At 36.6% G+C, this 14,566-nt stretch overlaps 1 protein-coding gene across 1 annotated transcript in view; it reads left to right on the top strand.

Annotated features, from left to right (window-relative positions):
• The window catches only part of LOC149197781 (uncharacterized), a 272,825-nt gene extending 259,380 nt beyond the window's left edge, over positions 1-13,445 (top strand). The window contains exons 12-15 of the mRNA XM_089405968.1: positions 11,762-11,874; positions 12,029-12,087; positions 12,867-12,975; positions 13,196-13,445. Of these exons, the coding sequence (XP_089262094.1) occupies positions 11,762-11,874; positions 12,029-12,087; positions 12,867-12,975; positions 13,196-13,330 (416 nt within the window). The 3' untranslated portion in view covers positions 13,331-13,445. The remainder of the gene's footprint in view (positions 1-11,761; positions 11,875-12,028; positions 12,088-12,866; positions 12,976-13,195) is intronic.
• The last annotated feature ends 1,121 nt before the right edge of the window (positions 13,446-14,566 follow it).

Raw genomic sequence — 14,566 nt, 5'->3', positions numbered from 1 at the left:
CATCGACACTTATACTTGAAAGGAGGATGAATTACACCATGAAGCTGTCCTCAGTCCTGTCTGTGAAATTTGAAAGGAAGCAAGACAAAGCAAGCAGCCCAAAGAACTTTTTGTGATGGTTAAAGGATTGAAGCACCTTTGTTGTAGTAAGTTGGTACATAACAAGAGAAATCGAAGGATCAAATCTCTGAAAGGATAAGGTAAGACTAGAAAAGGTATGTATAAACCTTGTTCATTTGTAGTGCATATAATACAATAATCTAATGATCTCTTGTAAGATAGCAATGCATCATAAAAAGGGCCTGTGTAAAGATCATTGACATGTTTGCATTCAAATTATCTCCTTGCATATGTAGACTAGGTTTTATGATCAAGGAATGAAATCCCTTGTATAGAAAGCACATAAATAACATCTCTAGGGTTTTGTAACTAACTCAATAGCATGCTTGTAGAATTTGCATTTCCTAAAATGGCAGATCTTGAAGATTTTGAAGAAATTAGGGTTTGTAAACCCTAGCAAAAGTTTGAGTTAGAAAACCCTAGAAACAAAAATCCTAACTAACCATTTCTGCTGTAAAAAGAAGAACCTAGTGTTGGATGGTGTTGTCATTGTTGTCAACCCATGGAGTTGATTGGGTTTGACTTTAACCAAAAACATCAGTCATTGATTTCAAATGGTTAACGAACGCTTCTTAGTAATTGTTGGATTACATCAAGATAGCAGCGATATTGTTGGATGGTTGAAAACCCAAGTCCTAGGGTTTGGGTTCCTTGGATTGAGGATGTACCCCAACTTTGTCGAGGGTTTTTGATAGGTCAAATCATTGAGTTTGGGTTGAAGATCTATGTCATTAGATTCTCCTCGAAAATATGTTTTTGTTGATATGTGGTACGCCCTGAGAGGCCTCCTAGTTTGAGAGATATTCACAATTGAAGTTGGTGACCCCAATTTCTGGGCTAAAACCCCAAGGGGTAGTGACATGACACCTCCTCCTACAGTTTTCAATATATGAAATTGTTTATCACCGTAATCTCACCACGTATAACTTGAATAACTCCAAGAACCAAAGGCAATAAACCAATCATTGACTTCACAACCTAGGTAGGACCATATGCACTAAGCCAATCATTGATTTCAAATTTCTAGTGGAATTGAAAATATTTCTAGACAAATGTTAAATGGTTAGTAAGGGTTAATTATTTTATGAAGGGGCATCACAATTATGAGAGGGGTCATCCATCTTTAAAACTCTATATACCTTCATTAAAAAGGGTAAGAGGGTTTTCCTTAGAAATAACGGTAAGTTTTGCATTAAGTTAAATAACATTAATAAAACTAAAGAAAATATCCTTAAACTTCTAAACATCTCCAACGTTCACCTAATAAGAAACCCTTACTTATCCCTCTGAAATCCTATAAAAAGAGACCTTAAAGCCTCCCAAAACACATTAATTTTTCAACGATATAACATTTCTTTTTGTCTGAAAATTTTGGCTGCCTGTAATTGCACTGTAAAGGAGCTAGGGACAGCGAAACTTGGATACAATCATTTTCTTGCTCTTGGCATCCAGGTATCACATCTAGTTAGAATGTGTTTCCTCTTTTGTATTGTTTTGGGCAGTGAAAAGGGTAAGTTAGACCCTCGACCCTCTACTAGGGCTAGGCCACAGGCCTGTAACAAACATATCCACCGAGGGTTTCCTATTATCACTGGTCACAAGTCTTGTGGAGTAATTTGCAAACAAAAGTGTTGTTATTGCCTAATCACTAAGGTTCAGATGTTCCAAGAAGTTTCGGTCTCTCTCCTGGAGTGAATCAAATAACTTCCGACCTTATACTCTGTCTTGTACCTTGTAGTCTTACCAGTGACAAAAATAACCTTTCATGACAGCACTTTGATTGACATAGTGGGCAGTAATACATTTGTTTATTGAACAATGACCTTGAACAGTGATTGCATGAATTGATATCTTGACTGTTGTAACAAAATGACATAATGTTGTGACTATATGACAACAGCCTTGCTTACCAAGACTATGACTTGACTTGACTTGAAACCTTGCTATATGATGCCCTGATTTGATTTGAACAAGGCAGTAATTTGACAATAACTTGAGATACCGTGTTGACAGTAATATGGCAAAGGACCTATGTTGCAAGACAGGGAGACTGTGTGAGCCCCTGTTGCATGACAACCTTCCTTGAGTGAGTTAACAACCACAATATCTCTGAGACTGTCCTAATGAAACAGTGACACACAGACTTGACAGCAGCTTGAAGACATCCTGTGTATTTTTGTCTTACAAACACCCTAATTACAGACCTATGTTCAATCTCTTATTGACAATTTTTTTTTTCACAATCTTAAGTGCAAATTGATGTGTTGATTTAGTACTTTCCAGACTTGATTACTGTAGCAAAGGAGATCTTCATATAATAATAATTGTTATGACAGTGACCTGTTTGACAAAAAGGACTGAATGATAAATAAGCATTGACTTGACATGGTAAGTGGCTATCTTGATACACAACAATAGTGAACTTGTGATCTTGTAATCTTAACAATAGTAACTTAGATACCTTGAGCACACAAGTGAACCAAAACCTTTGAAATGTCGTGTAACTGTTAGCCTTATGTGATGAAACAGTGACAGAATGATTCGACATAGAAACAGTAACATAATGATTTGACATAGAAACTTGACTTTTGGACTTGACAAACTAAACACACAAAAGCATGGAAATGCGAAATAAGATAACAGTGACTTATGTATGTGTTACAATGAACTATAGTTAGATTTGACATTGACCTAACTATGACAAGTACCTTGATTATGATGTGAAACATTGATAGACATAGTGAGCATTCTATAATGAGAATACTTGACTGTGACACTATATGACAGTGATGCATTACTATTGACTTGAGACCTAGATATGACTGTAAGTTGACACCTTGGTTTTGACTTGACTCATAGTTTGAGTTACATAGATATATAACAGTAATGACCTAGGGATTTGTGTATGGTGACACAATTGAAATCTTGCAGGGTTTGGTCAATCAAACAACGGTGTTTACATATATGCTGGTAGCTCTCTGGAGACAGAGCTTGAGAGCACTGATTATAGGTCATAGGGATGACTTGAGGCACCTTGGTTTGTACCATCATTTGACAGCAGTGCCAGATGGTTCCCGCATCAAGTGCAGCCTCATACGATGATGACAGTGGTTGTGCATTGATGACTATTCATTCATGAGCAGTGACATGCAGTGACAGCCAGCTGTTGTGCAGTGATTTGTCATGACAGTGATATGCAGTGTGCAGTGACCAATGTGGAAAAAGTCGAAGTCGGGATTAATTCAGCAAGGGTCCAAAAGTTTAAAAACTCGTCAAAGTCGGGAGTTTTTTTGAAAAAGTCGGCAAAATTAAAAAAACACAAAATTATTCGTTTTTATTTTTATTTTTTTTAACATCTAGAGTATTCACAACATCAAATAAATGCATTTCCTCATAAACATGTAAAGAGAGCTAATATATAATATGTATATGAAGTCTAGTGCTACATCACATATCAAAATAGTGAATCAACTCCTGAATTTTGAGTCATGTCTGAGTCTCAACTCTCAAGAGTCAAAATATCAACAAAAAATATAATAAATGTATATCATGAGTCATCAAGTAATCAGTCATTGAGATGCTCTTCCCCTTTTAATTTTTGTTTCCTCTAATTGTATTAAGAAATAAGTCATGCATTTATTCAGTAGATTGTAATCTGCTTGGGTAATAAGGTGTTAGGTGGTAGGTCCAATGAAAATTAACAGTGAATATCACAGTAGATGTGAAAATTAACACTTGGTGACTCCAAGCTGCTTATTTTTTGAGAAAACAGTAGATGTCAGATTACTAACCTAGCCTTGGCATCTATTATTCAAAAACTCTTGGAGGTAAAATCCACTTCTGATACATAACCTTTCCCCACATTTACAGGGAGTTCACCACTAAAGAAGATTCCCTTTCAAAATGTGCTCTCATTGCAGGAAGGATCTTTGCTGTCACAAGATTTCACAGGTACTTTGTTCCTGTCTGAAAAATGGGTTCTTTTTTGAGGCACTGGTTTTGTTTTTTGGACAAGTTGTTTCTGTTTGATCTTCATGACCTCCTCTTTGTTGTTTCTTCTGGAAGCATTCAACAACTGTAACAATGTTTTTGATGGTGTGGGGTTCTTTCTACGTAAGACTGTTGTATGCCTATCCTTTTGGTACTTTTGTAATCTTTTGAAGGGGCAGTGGTTGTTAGAGTCTGGATCACTGAAAGCCTGGAGCCTTAGTCAATGTATATTTTGCTTTCTAACTAGAAATATGAAGTATAAAGATTTGTTTTTCCTTGGAAAACAAAAACATATCTTAACCTCAAAACTAACAGGTTACAAATGAGATTGCTATGCTCGCAAGAAGTATGACAAACAATAAAATGCAATAATGTGAAAATGCATGGATGGAAGCTTCAATTTACAGTTTTTTTCACCTTTGCGACCTCTTTATCCGCGGCTTGGGAAGGGAGGCCGACTTTTTGGGTCGATTCCCAATGAAATCGGGAGTATAACGAAAAAATCGCGATTTTTTCCTTTGTGAAAAAGTCGCCAAAAATTTGGGGGATTAAATCATTTAGTTAAAAAAATTGCGTTTTTAGGATTAAATCACGATTTTTTGCAGACTTTTTCCTTTCTGATTAAAAAGTGTTAATTGCTAAGAAGTATTAATTCACCCCCCTCTCAGTATTTCCAACACCTATCCCTTGAAAATGACAAGAATGACATCATGTTGACACAAGGTTGATGAAAAGATTCAAGATTAAGAGGGAGTTGACTCTTCTCAAAGAGATAAGTATTCTACACCTCCTTTCTTTGATTATTATTGTTGCTATTTTATCTCTGTACTTTGCCTCTTCGTTCTTTCATAGTCTTCTAATAGAGGTTGCAAGTCAAGACAAGATCTATCTAATCTTGATTAGCAGAAGGAAGAATTGGAAGAACATGGTAGAACATGAAGATTAAGGAGGAAGAAGAAGTCAAGTAGATGGCAGAACAAGAGAAGAAGCTCACCTACATTTAGCTGGAAAGAGGGAACTCTGATTGGTTAGATTTAGGAACATATTGATTAGGTTGATAGTAACGATGTTGATAAAGATAATACTAATAATTGGGAGCTAATATGATTTCTTGGAAGAGCATGAAGCAGAATTCTGCTACACTACGAAGAAAGAAGATGTGAAGGCTTGTGCAAATCAGCTATGAAGAAGTTTGGCTCCATAAGATGCTTGATGAACCATTTGATGACACATTGGATTCGATATGAAGATTGTTCAAAAATCAGGAAGGTCGAAGTTCATTATAGAAGTCGAGAAGCTATGATTAGATCTCCACAAAAGAATAGGTAGTCGATGCAGTGATGAATATTTTTGAGACAAGCTCAAGCTTGTGGTTATTTCTCCATGTTTGAGAGGGAGTGAGGATCTCCTCCCTGGTTGAGAGGGAGTGAGGGTTGATACCGTATTCTCCATGTGTCATGTATTAGGCCAGGACTAACAATCGTAAGCCTCAATAAAGGCACTAGTAAGGAGGATGGTGGATTAGATAAGCATCTAGGGTCGATATACTTTGACGATTTGTACTTTGTATATTAATCCAAGATAAAAATAGCCTTGAGGACCGATATTTCCTGGTGAATTAGGAAATAGCCCTATGAGGACATACCTAGTGAATATTTGAATGGGGTATGTGCCTAGAGAGGCAGTGGTGTCCAACTTTATGCCTCCCAACATTGTGCTCTGATCTAGTGGAGAGATAGAGCTTGTTAGTTAAATCCTTCCTATTTTGACAATGCTGATTATGATGATGTAAATCATCATTGATGCTTATCAATTTGGATCCTTTCCTATATGAATATTTCAACTTGAGAGTATCGTATTGTGTCATTATGAATACCTCCCTAGTTAAGAGGGAGTGTTGAAAATGTAACTAGTGTCAGTCTTCATAATGTAATAAAATGTAATATTTATATTTTTTTATTATTATTTATTTTTGGTCAAAGCTTGTTCTTCATGCATATAAGAGAAAAAGAAATTATTTTGAGTCAAAGAAAATGTATTTGAATCATGTCCCATTTGGACATTTGTAAGAAAAATAATTTTGAATTTTTATTGAGTCAAATTCCACCAAAATGTACAAGTTGGCCCTCCTTGGGAACAAGTCAGCCGAGGCTTCCAAGAGCCACCTTTTCGACCTCCTGGACAAATATATATAGAGGACATTTCGATCACTTTGGAGTACATTCACTCATCATCCTAACTAATAAAGAAAAGGACGAAGTAGGAGGAAAGGAAACTCACACATGTGGAGGAATTTCAATGAAAAGGAGGCCGAATTTCAGAGCTTATTGCAGGCCCAAAATTTCAAGGGCCAATATTTCAGGAGTTGGCCAGATTTGGGATAGTTTGACCATGTTTGACTTTGACTTTCAAGGTAACTTGGAGGAGGGTTGGACTTGATATTTTGGTAGCAGTTTTGGGTCTTGGTCTTGGATATTTCATTTTGATTTGATTCTATAAGAGAAGGATTTTTGGGTTTTCCCCCTTGTTGGGTTTTGCCCTGGCTTGGAGCTTAATTTATGGTGTCTCATCTTTTATGCAATATGTTCTTTATGTTTTGCTATTGTGTAATTGCTTGATGACATAAATAAACCAATAAAAACTAAGAAAATAATACATATCATCTCAAGTAATTACCATGATAAGAAATTCTATCATCTAACAGAATTTCAACAAGGACTTGGTTGGGTCATGTTGATTTGACCAAAGGAGATAAATGAAATTCACTTGAGAAACCATAAAGAACTTTCGCTGGGACATGTTGGTTTGGCTAGAGGTAAATGGTCTATGGGCAGATCCTCTCCTGAGAAGCCATGAAGGACTTTGTCTGGGTCATGCTAATTTGACCAAAGGAGATTGATACATTTACTAGAGGAACCATAAAGGACTTTGGCCAGGCATGTTGATTTGAACAGGGCTAAATGGCTCAGGATTCACATTGCCTACTCCAGGATGGAGTGATCTATAAACGTGCATGTAAGGAGTCATAGTGCCTACTCCAGGATGGAGTGATCTATAGACATGCATTAACGTAACAAGCTCATGAACTTTTCTTATGGAGGAGAAATTTCAGCTAAGGGGAAATATGTTACAGCCAAGGAGAATACCTCCCTTGCTAAAAGGAGTGTTGTTTTTCTATAGCATCGGGAGGTATTCCCACATGCCTAAGTTGGTCTTGAAGAAAAATCAAAATAAATTTATTTTTGGGGCATCAAGTCGGCCCAGCCACATGAAAGGGTGTGTCCCTTGGGCTAATTTACCCCATTTGACTAGTATATATAATTAATGTGACATTTCATTTTCTCCACCAAGAAAGCAAGTTTCTTCTTCATATTTCTGAGGTCTCTTGGACAACTGCACGAGTGCATAAAGGAGGACGAATTGAATGTTTTGGCTGAGCAAGAGAGAACGCTGCAGGCCATAGGCCGCAGGGCTGTAGGGACCACAAGCATGTTTGACTAGAATGCTGATCAAAATTGATTGCTGATCTATTTGAGTAGTTTGACCAGCATTTTACTAGTGTTGACTACTTGAAGTTTGACTAGGTTTGACTGGTAGTTTGATTTGGATATTGGCACAGATTTCTAGACAAAATTGTTGATTAATAAACCTTGTTGAAGAATGTTTTCTCCTAAAGAAAAGTTGTTGGGTTTTCTCCCAAGGTCGGGTTTCCCTGGGTAGAAATATTGTCTCTATTGTGCATGGTTGTCTTTCAATGATCTTTATTGTTGCCGCTACATTTATTGTTGATATTTTCTATGTATAATTGCCCAATGATATTAGTGGTATGAGATAAATTGATTGAAGATCATTAGGTAGTATTATCAGATCAAAAAAATATTTTTCTTCTGCTCACCTTGTAGAAAATTCAATAGTTGGGAAAGGTAGTCTTGGCATACTTGCCAAGTGCACTTCCCTTACACACACCCTATTACTCTACATTGAACTCTAGGAGACCAATGACAATCTCCCTCAATATCCATAAAGATCTGTGATGCAAGTGACCCATCCTCCTATGCCATAACTCACATAAGTTGACATTATCATGCACTGGAGCACATATAGGATGAGCCTTCAACATGTACAAGTTACCCTCTCTACTTTCAATCACTTGTTCTGAGCTTGGACCATAAGCTCTCGGGTTGACAAGTACCCGGTCATCTAGGAAATAGACCTCATACAATTTTTCCTCCATTGTTGAGACTGCGAGTAGGTTCTTGGTTAGCTCTGGAACATATAATGCATCTATCACCTCCAAAGGACCTCCTGACGCTAATTTAAATTGAATAGTCCCAACACCCTCTACAACACACCTGCCATTGTTACCAAGCTTCATATGTAGTTTTGAGTCTCTCTCTAAAATACTGGTGAACAACTCTCATGATCCCATCAAGTGACAAGAAGGACCACTGCCTAAGAACCATGCACCCTTGGCTATAGTGCCAAAAAGACAAGACACCAATGAGAACTCCTTGAACTTGGTAGCAAACTCACTAACTTGTTTGTCTGTTGATGTTGCAACATATTATGCCTTTTTTCTCGTTCGAACATTAACCTGCATAATGGCCAATCTTATGACAAGCAAAGCATTTCACCTTGCTCATGTCTTTCTTCTTTCCGTCCTAAGAAGTGGCCTCCCCACTAGTATTCTTCTTGGTCTTCCCTTTGCTCTTCCTTGCTTGACTGCAAGGGCAAGGTTCTCATCATGACCTCTATGTTGGTCTCCATGCAAAGATTACTCTTGAATATCCTCTTGGGTGAAATCATCCCACAATCTCTCCCAATTGGGAAGTTTTTCTCGTAGCACAATGCCTTTGATGAAGGGAGCTTGTGACTTAGTGAAGCCATTCAAGTTCGTCCTCACCAATTCTTAATCTGACATGGCCTCCCCAACTGCAACCAACTCATCACGAAACTTGTGAGATCTTGGTAAGATAAGATGCTACTGTATATGATCTAGTCATCTTGGTGCCCCTGAGTTTCACCTTCAGCACCATCTTCCTATTTTGGTTGTCGCTCTAGTATAGTTTCATTAGTGCCTCCCACATCTCCTTGGTAGTCTTCTTTCCAAATAAATGAGGGATCACGTGATCCTTTACTGCATTTAGAATAATCCTCTTAGCTTTTACATCCATTTCATTATCAATGGCCAGTTGTGCAGCATAAGTAGGAGGGATGAGTTTTTGTTCAACAAACTCCCAAGTGTCGTTCTCCGTTAGTACCAATGTTATCCTCTCCTTCCAGGGATTGTAGTTGGATGTACTCTCCAATTGGTCTTCAAATCTCAACCCGGTCGCAGCGATCCTCCCAAATCAAATACTCAACCAAAGAATAAAAATTTAACAACTAGAAATTTCTTTGTTGTAAACCTGTGATAAATTGATCTCCCACTCCTTCAGAGTTTATTGATCTAATACCATGTTAAATTCCTAAATACCAAATCTAATATATATCCCAAGCAATTTTATACCCAAAAAAAAATATTTAATCTAGTAAATTATTTTTTAAATTGTTGAACAAAAATACACTGGTATTTACTATTTTAGTATTTAACAATAAATTTTGTTGCATAAGCACAAGTAGAAAATCAATCACACAACAGAAAATTATAAAACCCTCCAATTTATTCTTCACTTTATTTCTCAAAATAAACAAGGGCTTCCTTATAGTGAAAATAGCCCACAAATATTAGAGAATGTTCTAGCCAACTAAAAAAACTCGACCTATTAAAAAATGCTAATCAGTAAACTCGACTTCCTCACTCCTAGCTACCCCTTGTATGGTCCATGAGCTGGATGATCCTCTCACCCTCAGCCTAGGCATAATTTATATGTCCTCCCTATGCGAGCCTCAACTCGTTCTAGCTAAGTCTTAGCCCTCTGCAAAATTGGTCCTCAACAACTTGGCCTCCACAAGTCTCCTTCTCTGGAATTTCCTATTGCAACACTTTTTTGTCCATAGCCTTGAGTCTCTCACTCTTCACTTGAGAAAATCACTCAATGATTTGATGTCTTCCTCTTCTCCTTGGGCTTTCTTTTATAATTTCTCATTGAGCTAAATCGCTAACCCTAATATCCAAAGTGATGGATAGCTAGGATTAAATTTGAACCCACTTGAGATCCACTGTAGAGATTAGATATAATTCACTAAAGTAAATAATTCACTTTTCTTTAGAAAGCCTTAGTCCGTCAGCCAACATTAATTAGTTAATTAATCAACATGCTTTTCCTAAGTTAGACTTAGGAAAGGATCATAAAAGTCATTTAAAAATATAAATATTTAAAGTGTACATTTAAATGTCATATAAAGTCATGTAAATATTTATATGTACATTTTATATATGTATATTTAAAGATACATTTAATTTAAATAGTACAGTGTGTTGAAATTGTAATGAGGGTCTGTTATGAATAAAATATATATAAAATAATACAAATAATGTAAAACAATAATAATAATAAATAATGATTAATTAATTAGTAACTAGTTAATGAAAAGGTATGTCTCTAAGGACATGACCATTGGTGAAGGGGTATGTGCCAAGGGTATATAAGCAGGTCCTCACCCTCATTGTAATCATTTCTTCAATCCTTTTATATATTATTCAATATACAATTACTTGTCCTACAATGGATCTCTTTGTCTTCGAAGTATTCTGAAGATTATTGTTGTATATACGAACTTTGTTCAGTACATTGTCATTCTATTTGTATCAACATGTATTTTATGTAAAAACAAAAGAAGAAAATTATTATTATTTTCGAGCATGTTCGCCATGCTTTGTTTTGTTCAAAAGAAAATGTAAAGGGGCATGTTCTTCGTGACCCTTGTAAAAAAAAAGTAAATTTGAATTTTTGTAAGTGTCATTTTGTCCCTCCAAGTTGCCAAGTCGGCCCTCCAAGGAACAAGTCGGCTCAGCTAGTACTCACACCTGTTCGACCTCATGAAATGACTATTAATAAGAGTTATTCGTTCTCCTCCAAGGACACACATCTGAGCATACATCAATGAAGGTTCTGAGGCTCCTATTGTTTGTAACACACGAAGATCTAAAGCTCTCTGTAATTAGAATTTTCTGTGACATATTTCCCTGTGATGATGTGAGTTTTCTCTATATGATGATGCAAGTTCCTGTGTTATATTTCTCTGTGCTGATGAGAGTTCCTGTGGCACCGTTCCCTGTAATGAAGCAAGCTTTCTATGTCACCTATATCTCTATGATGTGGCAGGCATGTATAAACAGATTGGCTCACTATCTTGTGGACAAATCATGGCAAAGTTTGGAATTTGGATAGCTGACTTGGCACTTGGATCACTGGTTAGTTTGACTTGGATTTCTCTTGTTGATGAAGAATCTACAAGAAAAGGATTGATGGGTTTTGCCCTGGCCTCTGGCCTAATTTCTGGTGTCTCTTATCTCTTGTGCATTGTGATTTCTATTTGTACTGCTAAATTGTTAATGTGTAATTGCTTGATTACATAACTAAACAAAGTAAATGCTAAGAGAAAATATGTATATCAGTCACAATTAATTATCATAATAAGAAATTCTAGCTTACAAATGAATTTCAGCACAGCTCATGTACAATTTGTGCCCTTGACAAAGCAAAAGACATGTCTGCTGGCTTGCCAATAACAGGCTGGCCTGCCCATGATTCAGCAGCAAGTTGTGTCAAATTTGGACCCGATGAAGCAAGCATTTTCAGCCTAGGTTCAGATGGAAAGGTAAAATTGACATGGATGGACATATGTGTTTTACTTTTGCCAGTCTTAACTAAGCCAAATGATTGTGTTTAAACATTTAATTTCTGATCATTGCGTTCAACATATATGCATTCTTGCAGGAAAGTCTACACTAACAAAATCTTCCATTTTTCAGATTTTTGAATGGAGTATACACAACCAAGGCCAGGTTTTGTGGTCACAAGATTCTAGCAGGTGACAACCAATGTTTTTATCATTCCATTGCAATTTCAATTGAATTGCTGTTAAACTTATCCTTATGGATATTACTGTGAAAACGAACACTGCAATTTTATAGCAACCAAGAATTTTACATACCAAGTTTCCAATCGAGTTATCTTTTGTTTTAGTTGGTTAATAGCCCTTTCTTTATGAAGTGGGCCCTATGCTTGGCTTCGATGCCACAACCGAAGGGCATTTTTCCTGTGATATTTACCCAGGACTTGCACCTAGCCTTGTCGATTGCAATAATTAATTCTGTTGTCTACATTAACGTGGAAGCATGTCTTTGGGGTGTTTTCACCCCATGTCAGAGCATTGAAAGTGCTTTATTTAAGAACTTGATTAAAAAAAATGGTGGGCCTTAAGGAGAACATCGGGTGGGCTTGGGTACTTAATATGGTCCTGTGGTTCTTGCCTTCACGTACCATAAATCCAACCCCCAACTCCACATGACCCAGTGACTACCTTAATGGGCCAGGTAAAGCCCGTGGAAATGGAACCTTGGTCAACTTTGTGAAACTCTTCGCTTCCCGTGTTTATCTTGAGTCTATACTGGTTACTACTTGAATATCAGATCTCAGTTATTTAGAAGAGCCAAAGTTTATTAATACCATTTTGAAATTGCAATGCACAATAAGAAACAGCAGACATTAGGGAGTCATACTATGGTCAGAATGACGATTTACAGTAGACTAGATAGGACAGGATGCCTACAACTTACTAATTGCCAAAATGTCAAGCTTTTTGAACAGATTTATTTCTCAAGGAAGCTCAAAGCTTCCTAGACATGAAATGGCATTGGATACAAATGGCAGGAGATTACTTGTAACATCAAATACGTTGACATCTCCCTTATATCAGGTATCCTCTCTTTCGAAAACTTGTTAAAACTACTCAAACAAACAGGTATCCTACATTTTCATTCCTTTATAGATGTGGCCATCTAGAATAATAAAGAAGGTACTTTACTTACTTTATCACGGAAAGGCTAAGGTATGCCTTATATTTTTTCTAATGATATTGTTATATTTGTCTACTACTCATGACCATTCTTAATACAGTTCGTTCGGTTTTCTGATAGATTCAGGGAAAATCTAGAAGGCAGAAAACTTTATCACATGGTGCTCCCATAACATCAGTGGATTGGCATCCAATGTCGCAAACTTTTCTGACGGGGTCGGCAGACCACTCCGTTCGTGTCACATCAATTCACTAGAGTAAATAAACGGTGATCACTAATCAGTAATATATCCATGTTTAATGATAAAATTGAAATCTATGAATGGTTATGGAGCTTATATTAATTTAATTGAAAAACAGTTTTTCTTTCATATTGCTAGCATTATATTTGTATGAGTTGTAATGGGATGTTGCATATTTATTAGCTATCAAAGGCATGGATAATATGGTGAACTGTTTTTATTAATTTTTGTATTGGTTCCATTGTTGCCAGCTGATTAATCTTTCGTATTCTTGTGTTGCCTTAATTGCAATTATACACTGTGAACAATAATTCTGTAATATAATGTTGGTGTTATGTACTTATAACAATATTTGTGAAAACAGAGGCAAATGGCCATTTTAGTTTTATTGTTCTTGAAAATTAAATTTCTGAGTTGATGATACTGTTTATACCTCTTGAAACTTAAATACAACTACATGTGCAATAAGGGCTGGAAAACTGACACAAGTCATCTTATTAGAGTTCCATTGAAAGTTCCGAATCCAACAACAAAATAAACATTTACAGGTCATACAAAACCCGGAGCCAAGATTATCTTTTAAAGAGTTAGGGAAGAAACTTAGATTAACAGTCTGGGTCCTGCCCCAAAACCAGAAGTAGCAACAAAGCCTAACGGCTACTATTAGATAAGGGACACTACCAAAACCAAGCTGGTTGTTTATAGTTCCCTGGAAATGTCTTGTACAGTTGCTTGATAGATCAGTGGTGGAAGCGGACTACCTTACACTCAAAAGCTTGTGTGTGTTCAACATATTCTGTTGGAAGTTTGACAACGAATTATGTAAATTTGGGTCAAAATGTAACTAGTTAATTTTATACTAAAATAGCAGTTATGTAACGAAGGAGGCTTGTACAAAACTAGTGAATGCCCGAGAAATGTAATCTTGGAGAATCATTGTTGAATTAATAGAGATTCCAATCCCTTGCCCCGTGGATGTTTCCTTGGCACCTTGTCGAGGTTTTACCACGTAAATCCTGTGTATCTATTTGTGTGTTTGGTTTCAGTTTCAAATCTGTTATGTGCTTTTCTTGGTCAATTTTATAACTGAATGTATGTTTAATTTCTTTCCCCATTTCCCCTATTCGAACAACAATTGGTATCAGAGCGTTAGTTGAGTTTTTTGAAAGAGCTGAGAGCTGTGAACGAGGGGCTATAAGTGCTCTGCGTGACAAGGAGGAGACGGGGCTGTAAGTGCTTTGCGTGACAAG

Source organism: Pinus tabuliformis, chromosome 2_2 (assembly GCF_031772625.1).
Source record: "Pinus tabuliformis cultivar Carrire ecotype Pingquan chromosome 2_2, CPIR1, whole genome shotgun sequence".
Classification (NCBI taxonomy): Eukaryota; Viridiplantae; Streptophyta; class Pinopsida; order Pinales; family Pinaceae; genus Pinus; species Pinus tabuliformis.
The sequence above is the reverse complement of the archived record's forward strand: the minus strand, read 5'-3'. Positions and strand labels throughout refer to the sequence as shown.